Source organism: Punctularia strigosozonata, assembly GCF_000264995.1.
Source record: "Punctularia strigosozonata HHB-11173 SS5 unplaced genomic scaffold PUNSTscaffold_11, whole genome shotgun sequence".
NCBI lineage: Eukaryota > Fungi > Basidiomycota > Agaricomycetes > Corticiales > Punctulariaceae > Punctularia > Punctularia strigosozonata.
Genome location: NW_006767443.1, coordinates 1,179,636 through 1,204,535, shown reverse-complemented (window position 1 = coordinate 1,204,535; position 24,900 = coordinate 1,179,636). Strand labels below are relative to the sequence as shown.

Below are 24,900 nucleotides of genomic sequence, written 5' to 3'. Positions count from 1 at the left end.
GTGGTCTCTGCGGTCTCAAGCCCTGGGCAACCTGAAAGATCACGGCTATTTAGGGGTGAATATGTTTGTAGGGGAGTCTCACAGACATTATCTGGAAATTATGATAGAAAGCGGAATGAATACAGTATATTAACATACCGCCCAGATAAGAATACCTAGGGCGTAGACGTCGGTTGATGGTGAGAGTCGAGCATCGAAAAATAATTCTGGTGCCTGATAGCGCATATTCCCGCCGGCGTTGCTCGATGACGATTTCAGCGACACTTCGGCGTAAACAGACGTCAACCCAAAATCGCATAGACATGCTCGGCCAACGCTGTTGATGAGTACATTGTTCCTGTTATGTGAATCAGTGCAGCGGCTCTAGTAGTACTAAATAGAAGTCGCACCCCTGTGATGGTGTGTCGGTGTACAGTCAACTGAGTATATACGAGTCCACAGTACTCACCTTCAAATCGCCGTGGACAATACCTATATCGTGCAAGTATTCCGACGCCTTGACCACGTCACGTACCTAAGTAACAATCATGCCGTGAGTATATGGCGCCTATCATGATTGTAGGGTACTTACCAAGTTCAAACGGTTCGCGGACGGTTCCTTCTTCAAAAATTCTATGACGTTGCCATTTTCCAACCAGTGACTCACTAAGCAGAAAGGAAATTTACTGCTTTCTAACTCTGATATCCGGGCTATGCCCGAGCATGCCATGATGTTTGGCTGAGAAGCATTTTACCACAGCACTGCTTCCATGCAGAATTTCTAGCCGTTCACGTCGTCCGTCAGCATAATGTCAGCAATGTGGGCAGTACGCCCACTTTTACCAGTCGTTTGCGACTCTCCGGGTCAGGGGCCATGTGCCATCGAAGACGCTTGATTGCGAGTTTGCGCTCAAGCTTGTCGCTGCCGCGGTAGACATCTCCGAAACCACCGTAGAAGGAATCGTCTGGCTTGATCGAGATGCCAGCGTCTCTCATGAAATAGGAGGAGGGCAGGCGAGCGTATTCCCCGCATTTGCTACTCAACCTCCGTATGAGCTCATGATACTGAGATATGGCCCGCTCTTTTTATTCAAGGCACGGCGTGCGTTGTCTAGTGCGTCAATCTCTCTCTGGAGCTCATCATGATTGACGTTCACATCGAAGATCTCCATCGTGCCAGGGCCGATAGGGAAGATGTCGGAGACCATGAAGCACACGTTAGGGGACAAACGTAGAGTTCGGTGAGTTCGAAGCTCAGATCAGAGACAGGTCGCAGCGTTATACGCTGTCGTGCCTCGCACATGGACACGCACTCTCACGGCGTTGCCCACACTTCGTCGCTGGCATGGGTGCAGGCCCGTAGCGGACGGAGAGCTCCGATAAGGTAACACGTTGCAATGTACACGAAAAGAGCGTCAGGCATGCTGAGCCTACCCAGCGCCTGAAGGCAAAGGGTTTCCCGACGCATCCTCAGTACCGGTGAACTCGTACCGGTTACCAACATAGTCACTCTCCGACATCCCATATGAGTTCGATTCGGAGACGCACTCGCTATTAGGGCCAAGCTGACACGGGGCAGACTTCGGCGCTCCAGGTGCACCACTGGTTGCCTTAATATAGGACAAGGCGCCGCCATACGAGTTCGGGTCCGTCTCGTCCGGGAAGTTGGGCGTGCAGCCGATGAAATCGGAAAGTGCGGGGTCCAGAAGGCCGAGGAGTGCGTTGACGCCGCCCTCGACGGCGCCGACAATATTGTAGAATTCGCCGAAGAAATCGGCGTAGAGAGCATTGTAGAGGAAGCAACCCAGGCCGTTGAGGTCTTGCGCAGAGGTGGGTAAGAGGCCGGGCCAGGGATAAATTTGTCCGTTGAGCCGGCGTGCGCACCGAAGAGTACTGGATTCGGACCATAGACGGCGAGGAAGCCAGCGATGAGCTCGACGAGGGTCATAGGGACACCACGGCGATACCAGCCCTGAGGAGGAACTGTATAGAATCAGCATCGTAAATCTGATGTAAATCACAGCCAACATACTTCGTTCCGGTACGTAGGTGATGGTACCATCCGAATTGAAGTGCGCGCCCTCGAATGAAGCAATACTGGCCTCATTCGCGACTCCTCCGGCGCCGATGGTGGCGTTGCTGAAGAAGGCAGGGATGAAGTAGGTCGCACCGACGACGACGATCGCACTTGGTGGTACGAAGTAGAAGTTGGGGTTATTGGTGACGCTGTCTTGGTAACGCGAGTAGAAATGTTTCGCCATGGCCCTCACGTTGTACTGATTTCCATGCGCCTTCGCTTGTTCGCGCATTTGCGCAAAGAGCTCGGGTTGCATGTTATGATTGTCGCCGTCGCAGAGATAGAAGTCACATCTGGCAGAATGAGGGATGAGCTAGAGCCACACGATGAGCAAGAGATGGGAGCTCACCTAGTAGCGCTCACATCGCCCTCGTTGAAGCGACCGTGACCATCAAGGCCGGTTTCGGTTCCGAGAAGACCACCCAGCTTTCCGAGGCTGTTGGTGCGACCATCCGCCCCACCGATGGAAAACCTGAGGGTAGGTATGTCGCCATCGAGAGCAACGGAACCAGCGAGGAGGAAAGCAGCAACATCGACACCCATGTTGAACAGCTCAGCGGTACCGGCTATGACCTCGCCGGCTGTAACTATGCCATTTCTTGAGATGTACCCGTGATTTGCGAGCGTGTTCAAACCTGGACATGGACCTAGAGACGGGAAGTCGGAATGTGAGACGTATACAGCAGCATGGAGCAGGCGTACCACGCTGGTCAGTGTCAGAGGGCCACTGGAAGGGATGATCGTCCTCGGGGAACCGCTTGAGCCCGTCAACCTGAGCGGCGAAGCTGTTCGCAAGCCCCGCGAGAATGCCGTCCTCTGGACCGATGATAGCATCGATCGTGTCGTTTAGGAGCGAGCCAACGACGTCGCGCTTGCCCTCCACCTTCCAACGGCGAAGGTCTTCCTGCTGGCTGGCCCAGATGGAACGTATTTGCGCAATCAGATTGGGGTCCGACGTCATCGCCTGCAGGCCGCGCTTGACCTGGTCATGTGTTGGCGCGGTTCCCGTCCTCATAGAAGGGAAGGCGGTCACGGACACCAATGCGTTAGAGAAGGCTGCGAGAGCTTGGGAAACGGTCAAGGTGGAGGTTCAGCAGCATATCATGGGTAAACTCACCCAGGAAGAGAGAGCGAATTTGCATCAGACAATCTAGGGGGTAGCAACGACGAAATGAAGACGGGTCTGCTAGCATGCCGTCCCCAGAAAGCGGCGGTTTTTGTAGGCACCGCATACGTCTTGGGTGGCGTGTTTGTAGGCCAGCTGGTGCACCGAGGGACGAGCGCGCTACATCTTTGACCTTCTTGATGTCCGACATTAAACGCCCAACGTCAAATTACGACCGGAGACGTATATGCGAGTGTCAAACGAGGGCTAGGAGCCTCATGGAGCTCCAAATTGGAGGTTTTCCAGGTGCATGAGCACTCGTCGTGATTGGGTGACCGGGTTGGGCGGGCAGATCCGATCTCGTTGATCTAGCAAAAGGTGACATAGGACATGTCAGACGGCTTTGAAAGCGCCCGGGCTCCTCGGGTTGGAATGTCGTCAATGTCTTGCGTATGCCATCCGACTTTGGTGGTGGAGATAATCTCGGATGAACCTTCCGAGGCGTGGATGGCCTGACTCTGATAGGTGCACGGGTAAAGTAGAGTATAGAATATCTGCTCCTTGACATATCAAGCCGTAATGAAGGTTTGATACGCGTATATTCCTGGATGCATGATACCGTCAGTGACCGTAGGATAAGACTCGGATTCGAGGCGAATTGCGGTGGATGAGAAGAACAGATCGCGCAATTGTCCACGGGATCAGGAGTCTCAACATGGGAGTTCTGACATACATAGCAGACCCATAATCAAGTAAGATGTGATATATAGAGTGATCATTAGCCACCATGAGGTTGAGAGTCGGTAAACAAGACGATATCGAACTCGAGGAAGGACCGGAGGTTACCGGTTACCGGCGAAAGCGTGAACACAGCCACCCCCGCCCGCGCATTGCTCTTGCCCACCGCGTTGGTATCGAGAAGATACTGTAAATAGCCGGGACTAGCTCATGACCGAACAAGATAAAGCCTGGGGCAAAGGTGAGCTAATCAAGTCACATCACTGATAGGGTCCATACTGAACTGAGGTGTTCACGCAATAGTCCTCATTTGTGGGGGGACAGATTGGTGCGCAAACTCGCTTCCTTCGGTGCTTCATTCTCTCAGATGGCGATAAACTGATTATCGCGTCCAGGCCGAAGCTCGGGCGGAAGGATAAAGGCGGAAAGTCCGAAGGGAACGACGACCACCCAGATTTACTGGAGCCGCACATTCTCCGCTCACTCTCCAACGTTCACGTCGTCTCCGTTCACGCTTCCTGCGCCGGCTGCCACTTCATCGCGATCGACGCGGAAGGCAATGCCTGGCTCTTTGGACGAAACCAACACAGCGCGCTCGGTATATCGAAGCTGGAGGCCGTAAGCGAGAACGCGCCAAGGAAGGTTACGGCAGCCCAACTGGGTGCAGCAGAAGGCACGAAGCTTGTATGGGCTGCGTGTGGGAGGGGGCACACCATATTGGTCGGGAGCGACGGGAACGCGTGGAGCGCGGGCTTGAACGTGAATGGGCAGGTGAGGTCCGCGTCGGCTTTCCCGACCTTTCGTCTCGGTCGTCGCTCATACGCCGATATCCTCCAGTGCGGACACGCGCCGTGTCCAGAGATATCATCGTTCAGGAACATCAAAGCGCCTGTGAAGGATGATGTCAAAGAACGATTTGTCAAGGCTGCGGCTGGCATATCGTTTTCGCTATTACTGACAGCGAGCGGACGAGGTGAGCTACAGGCTGCGGCATCTGTCTCCCCCCGTCTGACTTACCTGCACCGCCTAGTGTATGCATGTGGCTCCGGCGAACACGGTCAGCTTGGCAACGGTCGGACCGGCGAGCATATCGTCAGCGCTGGAAAGACCGCCTTCGAAGTTGTCTCTGAACCCTTACTTGTTCGCGGACTGGACGACAGGAAGATTGTGGACGTCTCGTGTGGACAGCAGCACAGTGTTGCGTTGGACTCACAGGGGTGCGTGCGGTACGTCTGGGCTGCAACTTCCGCTGATCGCAGCCTGGCCTCAGACTGGTGTATGTTTGGGGGTACAATGGTTATTGCAGATTGGGCTTGGGTAATCAGCAGGATGTCATGGTCCCCAAAGTAGTTCCGCAGGTACGTACTTATTCTCGTATTATCGTGCGTAAGCTCATGCCATTGACCTTAGTACGCTGGGCCGAATGAAATCACCATGGGCTCAGCGATATCCGCAGGACCAACAAGCACAGTTGTTATCGACAAACAAGGAATGTATTGGATGGCAGGGAAGGTACGCTCATATTTGGCTATCAAACAACTCCCCCCCCCCTAACATCTGTCAAACGGCAGTGGAAGAACACCGGGGACGGATCAGGAGGCCAACCATATTCCACTTTCCGGTACATGCAGGACATCATGTACGTGTTTTCCGCATCTCATTTCCCGCTTCGCCAACTAATGATGACTATAAGGGGGTGCAAGATCACACACGCTGCATCTGGAGGTGTCACCCACTTCGCGCTCTGTCCGGAAGAGGACGGTACGGTCATGACGATTGCTTATGGACAGAATGCGGGCAACGGTATGAGACCCGTTGCGTGTCACTTGAGATCTGCGCTAACAGTGGCATGCATAGGTGAACTTGGTCTTGGTTCCGATCAACCAAAGAGTGCTACTAAGCCGACGAAGCACGTCCCCCTAGAAGGCGTTGACGTCTTCCAGTGAGCGTATGGAATGTACTCTTCGATAAATTTGGTATTCATTGCGCTCGCACCACAGAATTGCAGCTGGCCAGAACACGACGCTATTCCTGGCTCGTTCGAACGAGAAGCTTTCGGAACTTCCTCGACACCCAGAGGAAGTGGACCCACCAGAAGTATGCGTCGTTTGCAATGACGACAAAGGGGAGGACGTGCCCCTCTTAGAGTGCGAAAAGGTGACGTGCTTTCGAAACATCGCCCATGTAGTGTATTCAGACGTCATATTAGTGCGATCACCCTTACCACCTCCAGTGCCTTGACCCACCACTTCAAGCTGTTCCAGACGGCGAATGGTTTTGTCCCGATTGCGAAGCAAATCCGGGCGCCCCCGTTGGACCGGAAGGTATAGAAGCAGCGAAAGCTTATCCGAGCTACGCTTCGGAGAAGCCCTTGGTACCATCGAAGGGAAAACGCGCACGGGACGAGAACGACGAGGACGGGGAAGATGCCGGAGATGCTGGCAAGTCCAAGTCAAAGAAGATGTCGACAAAAGGCGCCGGTGTGTTTGTATTACCATCGCTGCCTCGTCCTATTTTTGAGTGACCGTGACATAGCTGTGAAACGCAAGAAGTAACCAAGTATCTTTAATTTCATCGTGAAGTGGGCCGTACATCTATTTTATTATTGACATTTGTCCTATGCAGTCATACATTCTTAATCTCTTGGTTGTAGCTTGAGCTTGGTCCGACATGCCCCGGTCATAAGCTGTCGTTGGCCTGCCTTAAATATCCCTCAGTACTGTTGCAGGACGTATTCATTGAATTTGACACGTGTCGTTCTAGGTCGTGCGGGCTCCAAGAGATATCTCAACATTCTTCTACAACTAGACCCTCCGACGGCACAAGTGCTCTGCAGAGAACCTCTGATGGTACCATATACACTGACCTCCGCCCGTCATAGCTTCTATGATCACCATCTAGCATTCCTGAGAGCGACGGGCGCTCTTGGTAACGTCGATCCGTCTGCTCTACGTAGCTGCAACACGAAGCACAACCTCTAATGGTTGGTGTTTGGCTCCGCCGGCTGGGGCCCTGGTATTTTATGGTGTGCATTGGATAGAGTTCGACTGCATTTGGTACGCCGCGCAAGTTGCCGAGCCCTATGAACATGGTCATTATTAGAACGTCCTCTAACGGACGGTGTGATGCCATATCCGCTGACATTTAGGGCGCACGACATATCTCTTGCTTTTCTGCGACGTCAGGCGAATTAGTTGTGCACGCCGAAAAGTTCGGCACCGCTCATCTTCACGCGTGTATATAAGCTCTGTCCATATTCCTTCAGATGCATCATCGCCGCAAACAGTCGCTTCGTCACCAATGGCCACCGTTCAAGACTCGGAGCCTGAAGGTCATCATATCCTTCTTCATTGCTTTGGCGGCTGGGGTGCGTCGATCTCCTGAGTGTCGGATCTACGCTGACAGAGCCCACGGTGTAGGGCATATCAGGCCCTTGTGTAATTTCGCAGCGCGCGTTGCCAAAGAAAATGGCACGAACGTCACCTTCCTTATATCGCCGACGTATTACAAGCAGACCCAGCAGGAGTTGTCGCGTCAATTCGAAAACGGAGCCGACGAGTCTAAGCTCATCAGGTTCGCCCGTACCACATTCAATAAGAAATACACTCAAATGTCTCGCACCGCCAGACTTATTGGCCTCAAGGAGGACGTCACAGTATCCAGCATCGAACAAGGAGATCGCCTTTTCGAGGACGTATACCAATCGATGGTCGAGACGGGCTCTCTTAGGTGTTCCGTGTCGAATACCTTGTTCGAAGGTCTTACACACCCGGATTCGGCTGTCATAGATGTAAGTACGGAGCAATCCTTTGCTGAAGCCGGCTGACCGTCTACACGTCAACAGTTCTACGGAATCGGGCCGCTTCAGGCGATCCGCCGAAACAGTCGCAAAACTGTGAAGGTGCTCGTCTGGAACGTGGGAGCCGTGTCGTACTTGCTTCGAGTATTTGGCCCAATTTCCGAAGAAGGAATTGAGCACTGGCAAACCGTCGTCGGGACTAGAGCTGCAGAAACCGGGAAGAACTTCGTCGAAGCGGCCGATGATGTACGTTCTGGCACGTCCAACTACTCGGAAACGCGCTGACGCGCTCCTCAGATACTGACCGGGGGTCATGGAACCGTCACGGAGATTCCCGGTATGCCCAAGCTCTACGATTGGGAGCTGTTCCCTCAACCCGTGCGCATCATATGTCTGGGGCGCTCACAGTTTTGCTTACCTGATGTACATACAGTTACCCTCGTACCCTATGGGGCTTGTTAGTGTTGCGATGTATCAGTGAGTCACATCCCGGGGGACCCGCTTGGATATGGATCTCATTCGATACTCTAGGCTCCTATGCGCGTGTGATGGTACGATCTCGATGTCATTGATGAATTTGATTCCGACGTCATGATTACATTCATAAGGCATCATTCACATTACGGCGGAGGCGTATGAGCCTGTGTATACGGCTGCCTTCGAAAAGTGGTTTGGCAGGGAGAAGAAAAGCTATGTATTGGGCCCGATCCTTCCCGACTTCAAAGGTGATATCGCGAAGACCGGGGAGCTCGTGCAATCAACCAAGGCCAAAAATATTCAAGATTTCTTGGACGCGGCCTTGAAAAGCCACGGCGCCAATTCGTTGCTTTACGTGAGCCTTTGCCTCAATTGTCTTTGCGGCATGTGACGTGGTTTGCTCGTATCCTGGATCTCGTTTGGCTCCTTTGCCTGGCCTGCCGAGCCAGCGAAATTATGGGCTTTCTTGGAGGTCGTGATGGATATGAAGATACCCTTCGTACGTGAAAAACTGGTATCGACACGTGTGCGCCAATAAATGGTCGTCTACAGATCATGAGCCATGGTTCTCCCCAAGCTGTGGTTCCGCCCGATGTCATCGCGAAAGCAGAGAGTTCTGGTCTGGGTATCTTTGCCAAGTGGTCGCCCCAGCAAGTCATTCTCGACCATCAGGTTAGACCATCTACGTGGGGACTTGCGCCCTCCAACACGACTCACATAAACGCAGGCAACTGGGTGGTTCGTCTCTCATTGCGGTCAGAACTCGTGTCTGGAGTCATGTAAGCTCAGACTCGGTCAGGACGTTTACGTTCCAATCTCATTATCCATCCATAGTAAGCTCTGGGATCCCGCTGTAAGTGGATGATATATGCACTCTCTGGAAGTGAATGATTAACGAGTAATCCAGCATTGCGTGGCCCTATGCGATTGATCAAGCGACGAATGCCTTACACGTCAGCTGCGTGCTGAACGTCGGATACGAACTTCTCGAGGTTCGGAGCGGGGAAATGGGCCTGAAGACGGTGTATCGGACCGGAAAAGCGCCAGACGGGACGGTGGATGCAGTCCGGCGCGAGGCGAAGAATACCTTAGAGCTCGCGAGAGGACCCGATGGCGTCATCAAGAGACAAAACGCCCAGAAGATCAAGCAGCAGCTAGCTGAGGCTTGGGCGGAACACGGCCCAGCCTATCAGGCGTTCAGGCGACTCCTATCCGACATAAACATAGCTTGAAAGCGGCATGCCTTATTGTCTTACATGGACCAAGGCCGATGCTACACGTTCGATTTACCATCAATATGTCTCTTCCTCCGCGATTTCATCGAGCGCAGTGTATCAGGTCTTCGCATAAAATTTCGACTCTCATTAGCTAGATAATGGATTAACTACGAGAATCAAGAGATATCGTACATCGCCCAAAAGCATCTTATCTCGGGGCTTGCGTCATAGCTGGGCCGCACCACCCAAATGTCCTCGAAGATCTACAATTGGCTATCCGGTAATGCGTCGTAGATGGGACAGAGCTCCTTCCAAGATTCTAAATGCATCTATTCAGAGGATCGTCTCGCGGTTAGATTGTACCGAGCATCACTGACGTGGAACTTGATCAACTTTTGGTATGTCTGGGATGTCTTCCGCGAAGACTAGTGAACCGTACAGCGTAGTCAGATTTAGCACTACTCGTGTGACGTTGTAGAAGAAGACATACCGACTGCGAACCCACGGTTAAGATGATCGTCGATATGACAATGTAGGATCCACGGGCCTGGGTTGTCCTGCCTATTCGTGAGTTGTGTACTCTCGCCGCTTCAGACACACTTACGGTCGTGAAGCGTATGAGAACGTCGTCTGAGTCGTCGCCGATACTGACAACGTCTCGCCTGACTGGATTCATGATATTGGTCACATTGCTACCGGCGCTTCGGATAACAGAGAATGCATGCTATCGCGGCATTAGCTCTTAGTCTGTGCTTCACTGAAGAAACCACGACGACTTACTCCGTGCAAGTGGAGTGGATGCTATTTATCGTTCATTCAGAGATCGCGCGAAGCTCATGGGGCATCGTAGACGTACTGGTCCTCCCGCTGCAAACACATTCTTCCCTGGCATGGACACCTGGATAACTTTATTTCGTGGCAAAGGCATCACACTTCCAGGAGGGAGGAGCTGCTGCGCAGTCTTCGCCCCGCTAAGGATTTGCAAAAGAACAGGCACGAATGGTCGAACCGGGAGAAACGAAGCACCGTTGACCGTAAAATGGCCTGAAGTCTGGAATGCGTTGAGTTGAATGCGTTGTTAGTAGTGCGTTGATTTCAGAGCTGGTCAGAGTATACCGCATTAAAGAGGAAGTTGAGATTGATCACGACATCGGCCTCCCCGTGACTGTTTTGAGGCTATGAGAATGTCAGCTTAATATCGATGAGTACAATGGATACTAACAGCAGCTGGATTTTGCGTGGGCTAGGGGCGGTCTCAGCAGAGTATAAGTGTACTACCTAGTGTACATACATGCAAGTTCGTTTCCAGAAGTGGTATGCCTGGCGAGGGATGGGCTTGCGTTGGCTCCGCATTATTTGCCCCAGCGTAGCGCAAGATAGCACTATTCAAGCCATTGTTGAAGCTAGAATCCATGGCGACGTTGGGCTGAGCGCGGATCCCTAGAGTGACAGTTGGCTTGCATGAAGTCGCAGACCAGTGGGTGTACGTACAGTAATTGTCTACGGGTTGATTGGCCGTGAGCTGCCAGCGGATACATCAATAGAGCATCACCCATGTAATGAGTGAGCTGAACTTGCCACGAACGAGTACCGTTGACCTGAGCACCGTAACGTGAATAGATACATAACAGTGGAGAGTCAGAATGATGTTTTACCAGGGAAAATCTGCAGCGAGCCAACAGTGACAGGGTTTACGCTATTGCCATCCGCCTCGATGACCTGAAGTATCGCGTAAAAGGTTGGACAACATGTCATGGATGAGAGGCTGGAATACACGTACGGTCATGGAATGACTGTTGATCGAGAAATTGTATGCTGGTTCACAGCTGTCGCGCCCTTTAGCATATAGCTATGCGAGCAAGTCGCGTTTACCTGATCGAAACGAGCCGGAAACGGTAGCTACGAGGGTTCGTCGTTTAATGACGTTTTTATAGTCGGTTGTTCTCAGTCCATACCGTTTTCCGTTTTCAACGTTGATGACAGCTAAGTCGACGTTTGGGCCACCAGCGAACCTTCCCTTACCATTAATCAGGGTAGATGACTCATTGCTGGGATAGTAGGGTGAGCGTTGCGCATCACTTCATGTTACAGAACTCACAAAGGACCCTGCACTTGGAGCGAAACCTGATGGTACCTGTGAGAGAGAACCAAGATTAAGTCTGTACAGGACGCTGATCTCGAAAGAGTTACCAATCCGCGAGAGTAATGATGGTCGATTCTATGATGATATCGTCAGTAAACTAGCATGATTGAGTAGTCACTGACAAGCTCACCATCATCAACATCGTACAAATGTTTCTGAGGATCGTCGGGGTTATAGATTACTAAAGGACCTGACGATGGTCATTGAGCGGGAGCTAGAAGCTGGGGTCATGCATTGTGCTGGCTGCTCACCTCTTAGACCATCGCAGTACTGCAAAGTTTCGTGAGAATGGTACCAGTAGGTCCCTGTTTGATCAAAGCTATTGAATCGATAGAGGAAGGAATGACCTATATTTCTGTTGAGTAAAGGGTAAGCTATATTTGTGACTTCATACCGGGTGCGATAGGGCATTGAGTTACGAAGGCAGGGCCATCCGCCCAGTTAGTCCCACCGCGTTGCTGGATGCCATGCCAATGCTGTGAACGGGCTTTCCGTCTGTTTCCCCTCCCTGATAAATACAAGATGGGCTCACGATACTGGTGGTCTGGTTCATTGTAGGATCGTGCAGTTGATCTTGCACGTTGATGGCAAATTCGTCGCCCTTCAACTGTATCATGAATATATTGATAGGTTCTTGACAGTTGATCTTACCTTGTTAGCCGCGATCAGGGGCCCAGGAAAGACACCTCCTGCTAAGACTGTCCTGTATGGCCGTTCAGGCAAGGTGCTACATGCGAATGACCTGCCCGTACGATCGATTGAACCCGTCAGGAGCAATGAAGCGATTGACAATCGGAAGGTTAGTTTTCGGAGGTAGCGACGATCCCCCAGCCTTGACGAAGGTGATCAGCGTCAGAGTCGTAACCAAAAATGTAGATTTGACGTTGAGCATCGAGAATAAGATCAAAAGCGTCGTAGCAAGTTCCTTGAGTGGACTCTTCTGCGAACACTCCATGCTGCTGGTAACAGTGAAAGCTTTATATCCACATCAGCCGGTGCGATGCAAAAACCAGAGGATAAATGCCTCGCACCAAATGCAGGACTATGCCTCTCCCGGACACGATACCGTGCGTACACGGTGTCAATCTGCGGTGCATACTGTAGTCAGGTACGCGCGCCACACAGGCAGACGCATGTGCAATGGTTAGGCCTACAGCCCTGCATACAAGCAGAGAAATGAATCTCGATGAACCGAAGCAACGTGCATGGTGTGCGTTGCTAACCGCGGAATGATGTCGCTGCTGCTCAGCCTGCGGGTATCAGCCCTGAGCAGTCTGTTATTGGGAGTCATTGTTGACTCAACAGGCAAGGTCGGTTAAGCTTGAAGTTGCAACGGTTACCCACTAGTGGGTACATCCGTCGACCCATCGGCGGCGCGCAAAGACATGGTCGTCAACGACCGTGTGCTACGGAAGTTGCAAACCTGCTCTGTAGGGCTATCCGTCGTAGTGACGCCGACTGATGCGGCCAATCGTGTTTTTTGACGTGAGCGATGCAATAAACTCTTGGTCATGAGGCGTTTTTTTTCTCAGCTATCCGACACAGCAGGTAGTTAATGCGTATGTTTTCTGCTACAATCGGTAAGCCCGCGCCGCCATCTGAGACGGTGTACCTACCGTTCGTTCGGGTAGGTTATCCTTGTTTAACCTTCATGCGTTTACCTGACCCTGATCCGCTAGCTCGGCGGTCAGTCAGTAAGCCTCCTCGTAGCTGCGAAATCGGCAGCAGCATGCGAAATGGTCGGAAACCTGCACAAATATGCACACTCCGAGCAAGCAGGATCCAAGCAAACTCAAAAGCAAGCCGGGCCGGTTAGAGGCACCAACGCCCATCTACACATACGACTCGAAAAGTCAGACTACGGATACGATGGATATGGCATGACTGACCTGAAGGATCATGGAGCTACGACGAAGCGGTATCGTGTTACATTGTTCGGTTGAGAAGGATGGGCGGAGGCGAAAATGTCCGAAAAGGTTCACAGAGCCAGTGGGTTGCGCGGCTGCTGAATAGACAGCCACTTCGGCCCTAGTAGTCACCGGCAAATTGACTGACGCGCGCGTTACTACACCATTGCACCATTTTCATATACTAACGCCGATGAGACCGCACAAGGTCGGGGGAGTCCTGAAAGCTCAATGTGCCTTACCTCATCCTCCGACGTGCCCCGGTGAACTTAGCACAGCATCTCTCGGTTGCGCGATTCCATCCTACATCCAGTATACAGGGCGTTTCTGCGCTATCATCGTCCACTTTGCCACAGGCTCATGAAGATCCCGGCTCTATCCCCGAACAATACCAGGCGCAAATATTTGATCCACACCGCAAGGAGCCGTTTTCGGGTGATCGATCGTCCCGGGTGGGGTCTAGCGTCATCATCCTTGCAGAAGCGCTTCAGCGGCTTTCCGAGCATTGGCTCGGATGCCCTCGACCTGAAGTTCGAGGTTGCGGATCTTTTCCCTCGCTTCTCGCAGTTCGCTGTGAAGCGCCGCATTCTCTTCTTTAAGCGCTTTGATCTCTGCCGTGCTCGCGCCTCCGCTCGACTCGGCTGGCACCGATTTGTGCGCCATAGGTGATGCCACCGCGGGTGTGGAGGGACTAGGGGCGGACGGCGTGATGAAAGTAACCTCCGGTTCCGACTTTCGTGCGACGGGTGGCTGAGGCTGAGGCGCCGGCGCGGGAGCGGGTTCGGGAGCAGATGCGGTCTTGGTCGGTGCTGGGGCGGGAACGGAGCCCGCAGACGATGCGGTGGTCGAGACGACACCAGTATCCAGGCTGACCAGCTTCAGCGCGGGCGTCTTCCCGGAGAAGAATTCTCCCGCCGTGAGAGACGGTTCGCTCGAAGGAGCTGGCGGGAAGATGTCCGATTGGAACGAATCAGCCTGCGGGGGATGGTAAGCATGCATCGGCGCTAAGTCGATAGGACGTGCCTTGCGTGGGACGATGAAGGCGATCGGCTCGATGTACGACCCGACGACTTTGTAAGCACGCGCTATTTCGCATTCCTGGACGTTGAGCGCGCGCCTGGGTAAGAAGCACATGCCGCGTTGGGGCTCGGATGACTTGTGCTCAGCCAACGCGTGAAGCGAGTCCGACTCGTATTCGTAGTATCGTATGTTTCCGTCACTGAAAGAGGATCAGATAGATTATTGCAGGAATGTCAAAAGCAGCGCACCCCTTGCCAGCTATGTGAAACACAATCAGCTCGAGAAAGATCCAATGCTGATGGATCCACGCACCTAGGAATATGATCCCGTTATCGCTCCAGAAAGGCATGATAACTCCGGCCGACTGGTCGATGGTAATAGCCTTGATGTTACCAAGCCCTCCAGTCTCCCACAGTGACAGCTGCCTATCGCTCATCTTGCTGAAACCCGTGGTCGCAATGCGGTCGTTATCGCCCAGCCATGTCACCCGAGCACCTTTGACCCCTCCGTGACCATCAGCGATCCTGACTGCTTCTCCGCCGACTCGAGGGTCGAAGAGCCTGATTTTGCGATCGCGACAAGTGGTGGCGAGCAACGTGCCGACAGCGTTGAACGTCATGGATTGGATGGCATCGTTATGACCACCGAGGACGCTCTTCGGGCTTTCGGGGTTACCCAAGTCCCATAGCTTGACCGTATGCTCACCCGACGCGCTCGCAAGCACGTGGGATGCAGTGGGGTGGAAGAGAACCTGGCCAATCTTGCGCGGGGATGCTTCAATGCGAGCGACCGGATCGAAGTCTTGCGGCACCCATCCTTCTTGACCCCAGCCTTCGAACGTCCCCGATTCGACCTTCCACACGCAGACTTTCCCGTCCTCTCCTCCAGACGCGACGATGGAGTCGTTATGCGGCGACCAGTCCGTGTCTAGGACGGTCGCACTGTGACTGCGCGCCAGCGGAACGATGTCAGGAAGCTTGACCGGAAAGCCGGGGATCGGCGTGAATGGGGAAGGGAGAGGAAGGATGGCAAAGGCGCCTCCGCCGGACGAGTTCCAGTTCACACTGATGTATTGCTGCGCAATTGCAGTTAGGACGACAAAGGCGATAGGTGGAGGTCACTTACCCCCGAGGCAGATATCAAGTTGGTGTCCCACGCGCTCCCAGATACCTTCACGTTGTCGATACCGTACTCTTTCTTGCCGGGCTGTCCGAACACATGACTGCGGTCGATGACTCTGGTGTAGTTGTTCCTGAATGAAGCCGTTACTCACCGGTATTTCGACGGTCGTACAAAGCGGGACATTGCAACGGTTGATCTAAACCACTATTAGATCTTTTTACTCTAGCGTGGCACGTCTTGTCGCTGCTCACTGGAGACTGATGTCACAGACGTGAGCGTGGTATGCCCGATACAGTGATCGTTGTAAAGACGATCAGGTCACAGGTTTGTAGGGTAGTTCGAGAGCAAAGACGAGGAACAGAACACGACTCTCGAAGGAGATATCAAGTCGCCCGCGCGCTCGAGAGTCAGCAGGTGGTCGCGATGCCTTCGCACTGCCTTTCGGCAATCAGGTTAGGGTTAGTACCGATACATCAAATTCGATGGGAATTGAGCCAAGATTAACCCAGTGATCTAAAGGCAGTTTGTGTCCGTGGAGCAGTCCCTGTACTGAGGTCACCCTCAATATACACAACTGCTGAAACTGCGGTGGATATCATTACGTTCGCCACTGCTAAGTGGCATTCCCTTCGCGCGTTCTCAAGTCCAAAATTCAGAACATCACACGATACGGCGGCATCCTCGAGATCGTTTCAGCGTCTACTTACGACGATGAGTTAGCTATACAGAAAAGTTCAATGTAATGCGAAATATCTGAGTCTTGAGAGATGACCCAGTCCTCAATCAGAGGAGCAGTATGTACCTGAAAAACGTGATCCTGGCCAGGTATAACTGGTGCGTATCTGAGCTTCCGCAATACCTGATATGTAGAGTTTCCTCACCGAAAAGAGATCCCGCTCTCGCGGGAACTGCAGCGAGTAAGGTCTTTGGATCACTGTGCACACTATCAACACCAACGCAGCGAAGTCCGGCATCCCGCATCAAGTCTTCCGGCGTTTTTGTTCCTAAGCAATGCTTGGTGCAAGTCAGGCGCACCGCCGCGGAACTTCTGCCTAGCCGTGAGTAAACATCCGCGGCCGCACGTAGAGTCTCCTCGAGGGCCCCGCGCCGCGTTAGCTTGGCCGTCACTTGAAGACTTAGGTTGGGAACGCGGGCGTCGTCCACTATATGGAGGATGTAATCCGGCCACGTGGGCGCTCTGGAGGGCCATACGACTCTGATGTCGATCTGAAGCGTTCGAAGGAGCGGCAGCTGGCGTACAACGGAGGAAAATCCTGCCACAGGTTTTCACGCTCAAATTCCGCCGCGATGTTTGACGGTGAACTCACTTCGGAAGTCCGTGTCGTGTAGGAACTCGACGTTGAGATGACGGAGGCTCTTTGAATGGTTGGTGGCCAACCTGGAGATGAAGGGAAGATCCGCTTGCTCCACGTGTGCGCTGAATGCAAACGAGACATCTTCGAGGCAATCTGGCGCCAGGGCATTCTCGAGCCAGTCGTATACGGGCCGGCCAGCGCCGGGGCCGTGTCGGCCGAGGGTTAATCGTTTGATGCGGAGAGAAGGGCGTATGAGAGAAATGTCATCCACGCGTCCGATAACGTTCTCGATCGACAGCCGCGAGAGCCGAGGAAACGATGCCAAGACGGCGTGGTAGCATTCGATAACACGGCAGTCAAAATTGCAGAGCGCAACGTGTCGTAAGCTCGTATGAAGTCGAAGGGATTCGAGCAAAGACTCCGGAACAGCGCGCAATTGGTGAGCGTGGAATCCGGCCAGGACGAGAGTCGTGAGCTGAGGCATAATACGCAGGATCGTCGGTAGTTGTTCAATGACCCACGGCCCCGTAGATGAGTCAACCATCCGGGATGATGTGTGATCCAAGCTTTGAAGCATGAGCATCCGGACATGGTAACCTATCCCCCTCCCGCCGTCCGACAGCGCGAGAAGCTGCTGTAAGCGTTCGTGCCCGTAAACGCGGAGCCTCCAGAAAAGGTGCGAGCGGGGGAGGTGAAGCGTCGACGTGCAGACCAAGCTCCAAGTCTGAAGTGTTTCTCTATCGCAGTGGTGGATTATACGCTCAACGAGTTCCGTCGGTAAACAAACTTCGATAAATGTTAATCCAGTTGTGCCGCAAGCCAAGTCACTGTACACTAACCTCCGCTAGGTTGAGGGTTGCTGTTTTCGGGCATTGTTGCATGGAACGACTGAAGCTAAGCACTGTCGAGTCGTGATGGTGCGTGGCAGACGATCGTCGTGACAGGGGAGGATGGGTCACTGGTTAGTATATAATCACCCGACGTAAGATCGCCCGATGTGCTTGAGGCTGTGCCATGCCAAGAGCCATAGGCAGTGAGTGGCCGGTTCAATGTCACTGCCATTGTCACTGCTTTAGCTCAGAAATGGGGCGTCACCTGACCCACTTGTCAGGACCGTGCCGAGGATCGCCGACGCCTGCCGGAGATGATCTGGCGTTGGCCTCGTCCCGGGCCGATGATGTTCGGGGTCGGCCTCGGATGGTCGACACCCGGTCGAGGACGGTCAATCAACCCCGTCCGTCAACTCCTCGCGAGCGGCGCACACCATACCCTCAATCCCCCGCCCGAGCCCGAGGGCTCATAAAACTCTCTTTCTTTCCCCTCGGTGAGCTGCTAATTCCAACACACACTCACCCATCATCCACTAATTCTCCGTTTGTTCGGGGCAGGACCCTCTTGAGTTCCGCCTCGAGTGATCGCCCACCTACATGCTATCCGCCAACTTCAAGCTCGTACTCGCCGCGGTCTCCCTCGCCGCCTCCGTCCGTGGTTGGACAGGCGGTCATCGCGACGTACATCCTCACGAATCACATGAACGCGAAGTACGTGAACTGCGTGCACGGAATATTGTCTATAATGGACAAATCGCCTCGGAATACGACTACGTCATTGCTGGCGGAGGGACGGCCGGCCTCGTGCTCGCTGCTCGCCTTTCGGAGGACGCGAACGCGACCGTCCTCGTCTTGGAGGCAGGGGACACCGGCGATGCCGTGAAGAGCTCTATTGGTATGTATCCACGGCTCTCTTAGTCTCGTTTACTCGGTCTGACCCTCCTGTGTTCCACAGACGTTCCCGGTAATGCGTACTACTCCTCCCTTCTCGGCACCTCTTACGACTGGGGATACACTACCGTCCCTCAGCCGTCCGCGAACAACCGGGCTCTCTCGTGGTCCCGCGGCAAAGTACTCGGTGGCTCGTCCGCGGTCAACGGTCTCTACGCCGTTCGCCCTTCCGAACTCGAGGTCAACGCTTGGTCGAACCTCATCTCCGGAACTGGATCCACCCCTTGGACCTGGGCCAGTCTCTTCAACGCGATGAAGAAGAGCGAGGACTTCCACCCGCCTAGCGACGAGATTCAGCAGGAGGGCTCGATCCAATACAGCATGGACGCGCACGGGACCAGTGGACCAGTGCAGGTCTCGTACCCCGGATAGTGAGTCACTCCGTAACGATTTCGAACGCGTATCTGATGAGCGTCATCACAGCATCGTCCCCGTGGTCGGCAACTGGACAACCACCCTGGAGGCTATCGGCATTCCTCGAAGCCCAGACGCTAACTCCGGCGAAGGCTGGGGTGCATTTGTCGCTACTTCCACCATCAATCCCGCCAACTGGACGCGTTCGTACGCGCGGTCCGCCTACATCGATCCTCTCCCACCCCGGTCTAACCTCGACATCCTCGCTAACGCGACCGTCACCCGGCTAATCTTCAATGGCACAAACTCTGAAGGCAACATGACGGCGAACGGCGTCGAATATGCTGCGACCAGAGACGGAGACAGGAAGACCGTCAGCGTCAGGCGTGAAGTGATCGTTGCTGGAGGCGCCATCGGCAGCCCGCAAATATTGCAGTTGAGCGGCGTCGGGCCAAAGGACGTCCTCGATGCAGCCGGCGTCGAGGTTCAGCATGAACTGCCCGGTGTCGGCCAGCACCTGCAAGACCATCTCAGCTCTTCCGTGATTTGGAAAACCTCCGCCGATACAGCCGCCTCGCTGCACCAGAGCAACATCACGAACCTGCCCGGCGGCACATCGTCGCCCTTCCTCTCGTTCATCAACTCCGCCACGGCCTACGCCAACGTTACAGACCTTGTCGGCCCCGACTTCGCCTCCACCTTCCAATCCGAGATCGCCGCCAACCTCTCCTCCGCTGCGTCCAACCTTGTGCCGTCGACGGACGCGACCGTGATCGAGGGCTACAAGGCCATCTACAACGTGAACGTAAACTCCCTCCTCACCTCCGCCGTTGGCCAGATCGAGCTCTTGCTCTCCCTTACCGGTACCGCCGTCGGCGGATCTCAGTCGATCGCGATCCAAGCCGCGCTCCAGCACCCCTTCTCTCAAGGCCGTGTCTACATCAACTCGTCCGATCCGTTCGACAAGCCCGTCATCGACCCGCAGTATCTCTCGCATTACGCTGACACGGTGATGCTCCGCGAGGGCCTCAAGCTCGCGCGTAAGCTCGGCAACGCAGCGCCGCTCTCGACTGCGATGATGTCTGAGCTCATGCCGGGCGACTCGGTCTCCTCCGACGCCGACTGGGACGCGTACGTCGCTTCTTCGTCCGGAACGGAGTACCATCCCTCGTGCTCGTGCGCCATGCTCCCGCTGTCCCAGGGCGGCGTCGTCAACGCGGATCTCAAGGTATACGGCCTCGGCAACGTCCGCGTCGTCGACGCGTCGGTGTTCCCGATCGAGTTTGCCGCCCATCTGCAGATGCCGGTCTACGGTCTCGCGGAACAGGCCGCGAGCATCATCCGCGCGGAATGGAACGGGGGCGAGGTGCCGAGCGCCAGCGCCACGGGCACTGCGACCGTCTCCGCGAGCAGTACGGCTTCCACCACCACCTCGACGACGAAGAAGTCAGCTGGAGGCAGACTATCCACGAGCCATGTCACGATCTCCGTCATTATCGTCGCTGCTATGGCCGCCTTATTATAAGGCCGGTATGGACCTCTTCCCCCTGTTTCGCTCAGTCTCTTTAGAGACTCGTCATCACACGGACTCGAATCTCGTTGACATTCTTTCTGCACGTCTCAAGCACATAAGAACGCACCTAATATCGCATCCGCATCGAGTCTACGCACTTATCTTTATCCATCTGCTTCATAGTCCCCGCATTCGCAATGATTGCATACCACTCCTGTCTCGCATGGTCTGGACCTGTTGTAGACTACACAGCGCCCTCAACTCTCCGTCGTTATCTCCCGTTGTCGTACCTCTCGAACTGTCCGCGTATATCGTATATACCCCACGTAGTCTCAATGCGAATGTAGCATACAATATTTTCACCACTTGATCCGTGTTTCGGGACTGTCCTGAGCAACATTTTCGACAGTCGACATAGCGCAAAATAGCAAATAGGTAGGGATACAGTAGGTTCGTGAAGACAGGCAACATCGGTGGGCGAAGTTTCAATCGATAACACCGAGGTGATCCTCTTTTATTGTTCCGATCGCGAACTAGACACAGGGGAGGGTAAGCTTAGGCCCCGGGCACTGGAACGGGCAATGGGTCGATGACTCACGATTTCGGTAGCGTCCACTCGAGTACCGACGATCTTTAGCCGGACGTGTGTGCCCTTTTCTATGACCTGTGAAACAGAGGGCAATTGAGCATGGATAGACAGCGGACGGCGGGGAGTGTAGTGCATGCCTGATCTTCTGACGCGAAAGATGGTGTGTTTGAGCTGGGATCGAACTTCATGTCTGGATGGATGAGCTGAAAGGAAGGCGTCAAACAACCTCTGGCGAGAGCGACGATGCCGGGCGCACCTGCTGCGACACGAAACATGTCACCGGCCCGACTTCGCAGAAGAAGCCCATCTACGGGTCATGTCGACGTTGATTCTCTTCAGCCAGCATCGAAAAGGGGTGGGGTGTCGCACCTTGTTCACGTTGTTGACGATGCCGTCTACCACCTCGCCCTTGAACGGCTTGAACACGATAGCACGATACCGCGCCACGAACTCCGCCTGGCCGCTCCCCGGCAATATAGTCCCTCGCCCGATGTCCATCAACGTCACGACCGAGATGATATAGCCATATTTTCCGGAGCAAGTGCCTTCAACGTCGGCGTGAAGCTTGGACTCGAGGTACTGCAGCATTCGCGGGCCGAAGTAGGACGGGTGCAGAAGAATCGTGTGCTCCAGTTCTTTCTGTGTAAAGGCCGCAAATAGGAGATGGATTCTTCGCATTTCATGTTGCGATACATACAATGAAGAACATGGTGCCGGACGCGCGACGACTAGCAGAACAACCGAGTGTTGGAGGACCGCGACCCTGTACGACTGGAACCAAGCTGATGCTGTCTTCTATGTAACCAGTCAGCCCGAGGATCCTCCGTGGATGCACTGCAACGAACGCTCGGCGCCTGGGTCGTCAAACGTTTTCAGAGAACATGGGCAGGGGGAGCAAGCAAGTCGATGGGCTGGAGCGAGTGTCGATGACTCTAACCTTAAAGTAGGGCTAGATTACGTCAGTTCTGACTTATCGCTCCTTTGGCGTTAACCTCCATGACTGCAACCTTCAAGGATTAGGGCGACAGTATGCCGTTGCTGGCGACGAACTCGGCTGTCTGTAGCGCTATTGTGCTATCATGCTCGCGAGCGGCCTCTACGTCGGCTGCTTATCCATACCCTAGCCATCCGAACCCCACACCTCATCAAATATTTCACTTATCCCCGGGAGCGTCTCAGAAAGAGATCAAAGAAAGGTGTACGTGGCTTTATACTACCTGCCCAAACAGTGCTCATACGCACGTCGATCTTAGACTACGACCTGGTCCGCGCTCACCATCCGGATTCGCCTTCTTGCCGTCATCTTCCGTCTTCCGAACGACATCACCGCTTCCAATCTATATCGTCTGCATATGACGTCCTACGCGGACGTAGACCCTTGCACGACTCGCACACCCGCATGTGGCGCTCCCCGGACATGGCTGCAGAACTGGAGCGGCGGCGGGCGTACTATCAGCGCACGTACAGGGCGGAGAGGAAGGACCAGTGGGGCGATGAATTCGCTGCGAGGCACGGAGGTGGACGGGACTGGAGCTGGGATGCGGACGACGCATGGAAAGACAAGGTGATCATCGCCGGCGGGCTCGTGGTGCGTCTCTTCATCACCAGACGACGCACGATCTGACCCCCTGGAGAACAGTCCCTGGTCATTGGCCTTGGGCCGATCTTTGTGTGGAACCCTATGCAAATGACGGAGAAGCGACATCTTGCTGCGGCTGCCAACCTTGCGGAGGCGCGCCGCGAGGCCCGAGAATACGGCTTCGAGAGGCGAAGGGAGATTCGCCGGCGAGTCAAGGAGATGGAATACGAAGACAAGAGGCTGAAGGAAACGTGCATGGAGCCAGATATTGCAGCGCCGAAAAGCTGATCGCAAGTTCGTAGACGCGAGTCGACTTATCACGCTTCCCTAGTATGTACTCTATATCTCACTCTGTATTCATACACGTGTATCTTTATTGCGAGATTCTCGAATTCTGAAGGTTAGACGCCGTGACCCCACATGATGCCTGTGGGTGTTGATACTCCCGTGATGATAGTCCCATCTCTCCAATGCAGCGGTTCAAATCCACAAACGCCGTCGTGAACAACCGGCCTCGCGATCTCCAATTCCTTTCTGGGTATCATTCTTGGATTACGATGTGTGCTCGAAGTCGATCATCCGCTCATTTGCTATCGCACATTTCCGGTTTCCATTCTTCCGCTAGGCTCGGGTCAGGTCAGAATCTCGAATGCGTTTCAAATCATGTATGTGCCCGGCTCTACCTCCATTGGTTAAGAAGCGCCATGCGTGTTGATATTGCGGCGATCGCTGACAGTCATTACTTAGGACGAAGCCGATCTGACAGAGCTACAAGCCCAACTTGGTAAACGAGTTTCTGATATTTGCCCGCCGCCCATTAAGAACCGGCACGCTGGTCCCGCAGTTTGGTACTTGAAGAGGAGCACTCCGGCAGTACGCTCTCGTCCTCGTGCACCCAACTCCATGACACCTCTGTCGCGCTCGCCGGACGGCTGTGACGTTCAATACGGTGAACGTTAGTACACCTCTTTAAGTCACTGATGCCTATATATCTTATATCCTCGTTTCAGTGAGCTTGCCGCTAGAACTTGTTGAGTTCATAATCGACTTGGGAGAACAGAGGGAGCGTCGAACCTGGAGTCTGGTCTGCAAATGGACTTCCCATCGTGCTCGCTCTCATATGTTTTATCGCCTCCGAATATCCGGAGCTCGCAAATGCGAACGATTTCTCGTGTTAGGTGATGGTGCGAGCGCTATCGGACAGCATGTTCGAAGGCTCGAGCTCTATAACTCGCCACCCTGGAAAATGTGGGCCATCCAGTCCCTTTCGACGTTTTTGAAGGTCATGCCTCATTTAACGACCCTCTCGTTCATCGGCCAACACGCGAATCCCCTACAACAAGTTCCTCGTCACGTTCTCGACTCGTTTAGATCTCACGAGAACCTGCAACACGTTGTCTTGCACCATTATGCCTTCCACCCTATCAATTGTTTCCACGATATCCTCGCCTCTACACCCCGGTTATCGAGTTTATCAATTGAAGGTTCCAAGGGGTCACTGACCGATCCTTCCTTGATTCGGCCGACTTTAAATATCAAAAAGTTGACCATGGGACGGAGCGGACTCGACCCTAAATCGATATACTACTGGCTCATCGCCGCTCTGATTCCTCAAAGTCTCCAGGAGATCTCCTTTGATTTAGTCGGAAGAGCCGAGCACGCAGATCTACCGCTTTTGAAGCAGCTGGCTTACAGCCATTCAACTAGTATTCGTCGTCTTCGAGTTGGGTTCGTCTTCGACTGCGATCTGTGCCGTATGTTTCCATTTTTCGTCTCGCAGGCTCGCACTGAAGTGCATATTAGAGTTGATCCCTACTCTGAGGCAGCTCCTGGCGCTGCGCGAATTGCAGATTGATACTGAACCAAGGCTTTATCAAGGAGCTGCCGTTTGGCTTGAACACGCCCTCCAGTTCGTCGAAGAATCTGGGCTATCCGACGTGGAGCTGCGCCTGGAACCACTCATGCAGTCAGATGGCATACTCCATGCAAGTATCGCCGCAGCGGCACAACTGAACGCTCTCCTGAGCTATGAACATCTCAGTGTGCGGATGGTTGTCACAACCATTGCCCTGGATTTCAGAAGCCTGGAGACCATCTTTCGCGATGCCGGAGTTCGACTGATGCAACCTTGTGAGGCTTCCTCGGCTTTACCCGGTCTATTCATTGGCAAAGCGGCAATGTATA

The 24,900-nt window shown here is 53.9% G+C and overlaps 10 protein-coding genes across 10 annotated transcripts; 4 read left to right on the top strand and 6 right to left on the bottom strand.

Moving 5' to 3' along the window:
- Nucleotides 1-156: 156 nt before the first annotated feature.
- On the bottom strand, nt 157-649 carry PUNSTDRAFT_35794 (kinase-like protein; the record flags this gene model as incomplete). The annotated part of the gene is made up of 3 exons (XM_007386758.1): nt 157-337; nt 432-514; nt 572-649. Coding segments are annotated over 3 exons (342 nt in total), but the record flags the coding sequence as incomplete, so codon positions are not given.
- An 81-nt stretch (nt 650-730) lies between these two features.
- PUNSTDRAFT_145605 (uncharacterized protein) lies at nt 731-3,246 on the bottom strand (the record flags this gene model as incomplete). The annotated part of the gene is made up of 8 exons (XM_007386757.1): nt 3,174-3,246; nt 2,759-3,121; nt 2,420-2,703; nt 2,012-2,369; nt 1,864-1,962; nt 1,414-1,798; nt 823-1,015; nt 731-760 (listed from the first exon to the last, which is right to left on the bottom strand). The coding sequence occupies exons 1-8, from the start codon at nt 3,196-3,198 to the stop codon at nt 731-733; spliced, it is 1,737 nt and encodes a 578-aa protein (XP_007386819.1). The 5' UTR covers nt 3,199-3,246.
- A 702-nt stretch (nt 3,247-3,948) lies between these two features.
- Nucleotides 3,949-6,648, top strand: PUNSTDRAFT_145604 (RCC1/BLIP-II; the record flags this gene model as incomplete). The annotated part of the gene is made up of 14 exons (XM_007386756.1): nt 3,949-4,072; nt 4,123-4,140; nt 4,203-4,227; nt 4,295-4,670; nt 4,737-4,872; nt 4,930-5,116; nt 5,170-5,257; nt 5,310-5,411; nt 5,471-5,538; nt 5,593-5,702; nt 5,757-5,841; nt 5,900-6,056; nt 6,109-6,379; nt 6,435-6,648. 14 exons carry the CDS (start codon nt 3,949-3,951, stop codon nt 6,452-6,454), a joined length of 1,767 nt encoding a protein of 588 aa, XP_007386818.1. The 3' UTR covers nt 6,455-6,648.
- Nucleotides 6,649-7,199: 551 nt separating this feature from the next.
- Nucleotides 7,200-9,407, top strand: PUNSTDRAFT_137124 (uncharacterized protein; the record flags this gene model as incomplete). Its single annotated transcript, XM_007386755.1, has 12 exons — nt 7,200-7,266; nt 7,319-7,472; nt 7,527-7,689; nt 7,744-7,944; nt 7,996-8,076; nt 8,132-8,175; nt 8,230-8,249; nt 8,307-8,530; nt 8,728-8,847; nt 8,903-8,954; nt 9,010-9,028; nt 9,083-9,407. 12 exons carry the CDS (start codon nt 7,200-7,202, stop codon nt 9,405-9,407), a joined length of 1,470 nt encoding a protein of 489 aa, XP_007386817.1.
- Nucleotides 9,408-9,655: 248 nt separating this feature from the next.
- Pslcc10 (laccase) lies at nt 9,656-13,071 on the bottom strand (the record flags this gene model as incomplete). Its single annotated transcript, XM_007386754.1, has 27 exons — nt 12,839-13,071; nt 12,759-12,776; nt 12,567-12,693; nt 12,419-12,510; nt 12,288-12,367; nt 12,187-12,238; nt 12,068-12,136; nt 11,930-12,011; nt 11,787-11,882; nt 11,666-11,725; nt 11,583-11,610; nt 11,491-11,526; nt 11,348-11,440; nt 11,265-11,291; nt 11,173-11,218; nt 11,048-11,111; nt 10,971-10,990; nt 10,884-10,914; nt 10,684-10,832; nt 10,615-10,635; nt 10,509-10,568; nt 10,249-10,443; nt 10,173-10,193; nt 9,997-10,116; nt 9,883-9,949; nt 9,770-9,817; nt 9,656-9,711 (listed from the first exon to the last, which is right to left on the bottom strand). The coding sequence occupies exons 4-27, from the start codon at nt 12,488-12,490 to the stop codon at nt 9,656-9,658; spliced, it is 1,593 nt and encodes a 530-aa protein (XP_007386816.1). The 5' UTR covers nt 12,491-12,510; nt 12,567-12,693; nt 12,759-12,776; nt 12,839-13,071.
- A 648-nt stretch (nt 13,072-13,719) lies between these two features.
- Nucleotides 13,720-15,975, bottom strand: PUNSTDRAFT_122136 (microtubule binding protein). Its single transcript, XM_007386753.1, has 7 exons — nt 15,836-15,975; nt 15,736-15,780; nt 15,588-15,684; nt 14,775-15,537; nt 14,711-14,720; nt 14,466-14,661; nt 13,720-14,417 (listed from the first exon to the last, which is right to left on the bottom strand). Exons 2-7 carry the CDS (start codon nt 15,765-15,767, stop codon nt 13,911-13,913), a joined length of 1,605 nt encoding a protein of 534 aa, XP_007386815.1. The 5' UTR covers nt 15,768-15,780; nt 15,836-15,975; the 3' UTR covers nt 13,720-13,910.
- Nucleotides 15,976-16,258: 283 nt separating this feature from the next.
- On the bottom strand, nt 16,259-17,759 carry PUNSTDRAFT_122135 (uncharacterized protein). Its single transcript, XM_007386752.1, has 4 exons — nt 17,740-17,759; nt 16,913-17,686; nt 16,466-16,858; nt 16,259-16,415 (listed from the first exon to the last, which is right to left on the bottom strand). The coding sequence occupies exons 2-4, from the start codon at nt 17,481-17,483 to the stop codon at nt 16,288-16,290; spliced, it is 1,092 nt and encodes a 363-aa protein (XP_007386814.1). The 5' UTR covers nt 17,484-17,686; nt 17,740-17,759; the 3' UTR covers nt 16,259-16,287.
- Nucleotides 17,760-18,327: 568 nt separating this feature from the next.
- PUNSTDRAFT_73579 (alcohol oxidase) lies at nt 18,328-20,560 on the top strand (the record flags this gene model as incomplete). Its single annotated transcript, XM_007386751.1, has 3 exons — nt 18,328-18,625; nt 18,686-19,052; nt 19,105-20,560. The coding sequence occupies 3 exons, from the start codon at nt 18,328-18,330 to the stop codon at nt 20,558-20,560; spliced, it is 2,121 nt and encodes a 706-aa protein (XP_007386813.1).
- A 473-nt stretch (nt 20,561-21,033) lies between these two features.
- PUNSTDRAFT_73661 (uncharacterized protein) lies at nt 21,034-21,815 on the bottom strand (the record flags this gene model as incomplete). The annotated part of the gene is made up of 5 exons (XM_007386750.1): nt 21,034-21,081; nt 21,147-21,212; nt 21,254-21,340; nt 21,394-21,444; nt 21,507-21,815. 5 exons carry the CDS (start codon nt 21,813-21,815, stop codon nt 21,034-21,036), a joined length of 561 nt encoding a protein of 186 aa, XP_007386812.1.
- Nucleotides 21,816-22,230: 415 nt separating this feature from the next.
- Nucleotides 22,231-23,128, top strand: PUNSTDRAFT_145600 (uncharacterized protein). The gene is made up of 3 exons (XM_007386749.1): nt 22,231-22,335; nt 22,391-22,725; nt 22,777-23,128. The coding sequence occupies exons 2-3, from the start codon at nt 22,537-22,539 to the stop codon at nt 23,002-23,004; spliced, it is 417 nt and encodes a 138-aa protein (XP_007386811.1). The 5' UTR covers nt 22,231-22,335; nt 22,391-22,536; the 3' UTR covers nt 23,005-23,128.
- Nucleotides 23,129-24,900: the final 1,772 nt, after the last annotated feature.

Coding starts and splice junctions, on each gene's coding strand:
- PUNSTDRAFT_122136 (XM_007386753.1), bottom strand. CDS start 15,767: ATGTCCCGCTTTGTACGACCGTCGAAATACCG. Junction 15,538..15,587: donor ACTTGATATCTGCCTCGGGG/GTAAGTGACCTC, acceptor GCAATTGCGCAG/CAATACATCAGTGTGAACTG. Junction 14,418..14,465: donor CCTTCATCGTCCCACGCAAG/GCACGTCCTATC, acceptor CATCCCCCGCAG/GCTGATTCGTTCCAATCGGA.
- PUNSTDRAFT_122135 (XM_007386752.1), bottom strand. CDS start 17,483: ATGCTCATGCTTCAAAGCTTGGATCACACATCATCCCGGATGGTTGAC. Junction 16,859..16,912: donor ACACGACACGGACTTCCGAA/GTGAGTTCACCG, acceptor AACCTGTGGCAG/GATTTTCCTCCGTTGTACGC. Junction 16,416..16,465: donor GAGAGCGGGATCTCTTTTCG/GTGAGGAAACTC, acceptor GATACGCACCAG/TTATACCTGGCCAGGATCAC.
- PUNSTDRAFT_145600 (XM_007386749.1), top strand. CDS start 22,537: ATGTGGCGCTCCCCGGACATGGCTGCAGAACTGGAGCGGCGGCGGGCG. Junction 22,726..22,776: donor TCATCGCCGGCGGGCTCGTG/GTGCGTCTCTTC, acceptor CCTGGAGAACAG/TCCCTGGTCATTGGCCTTGG.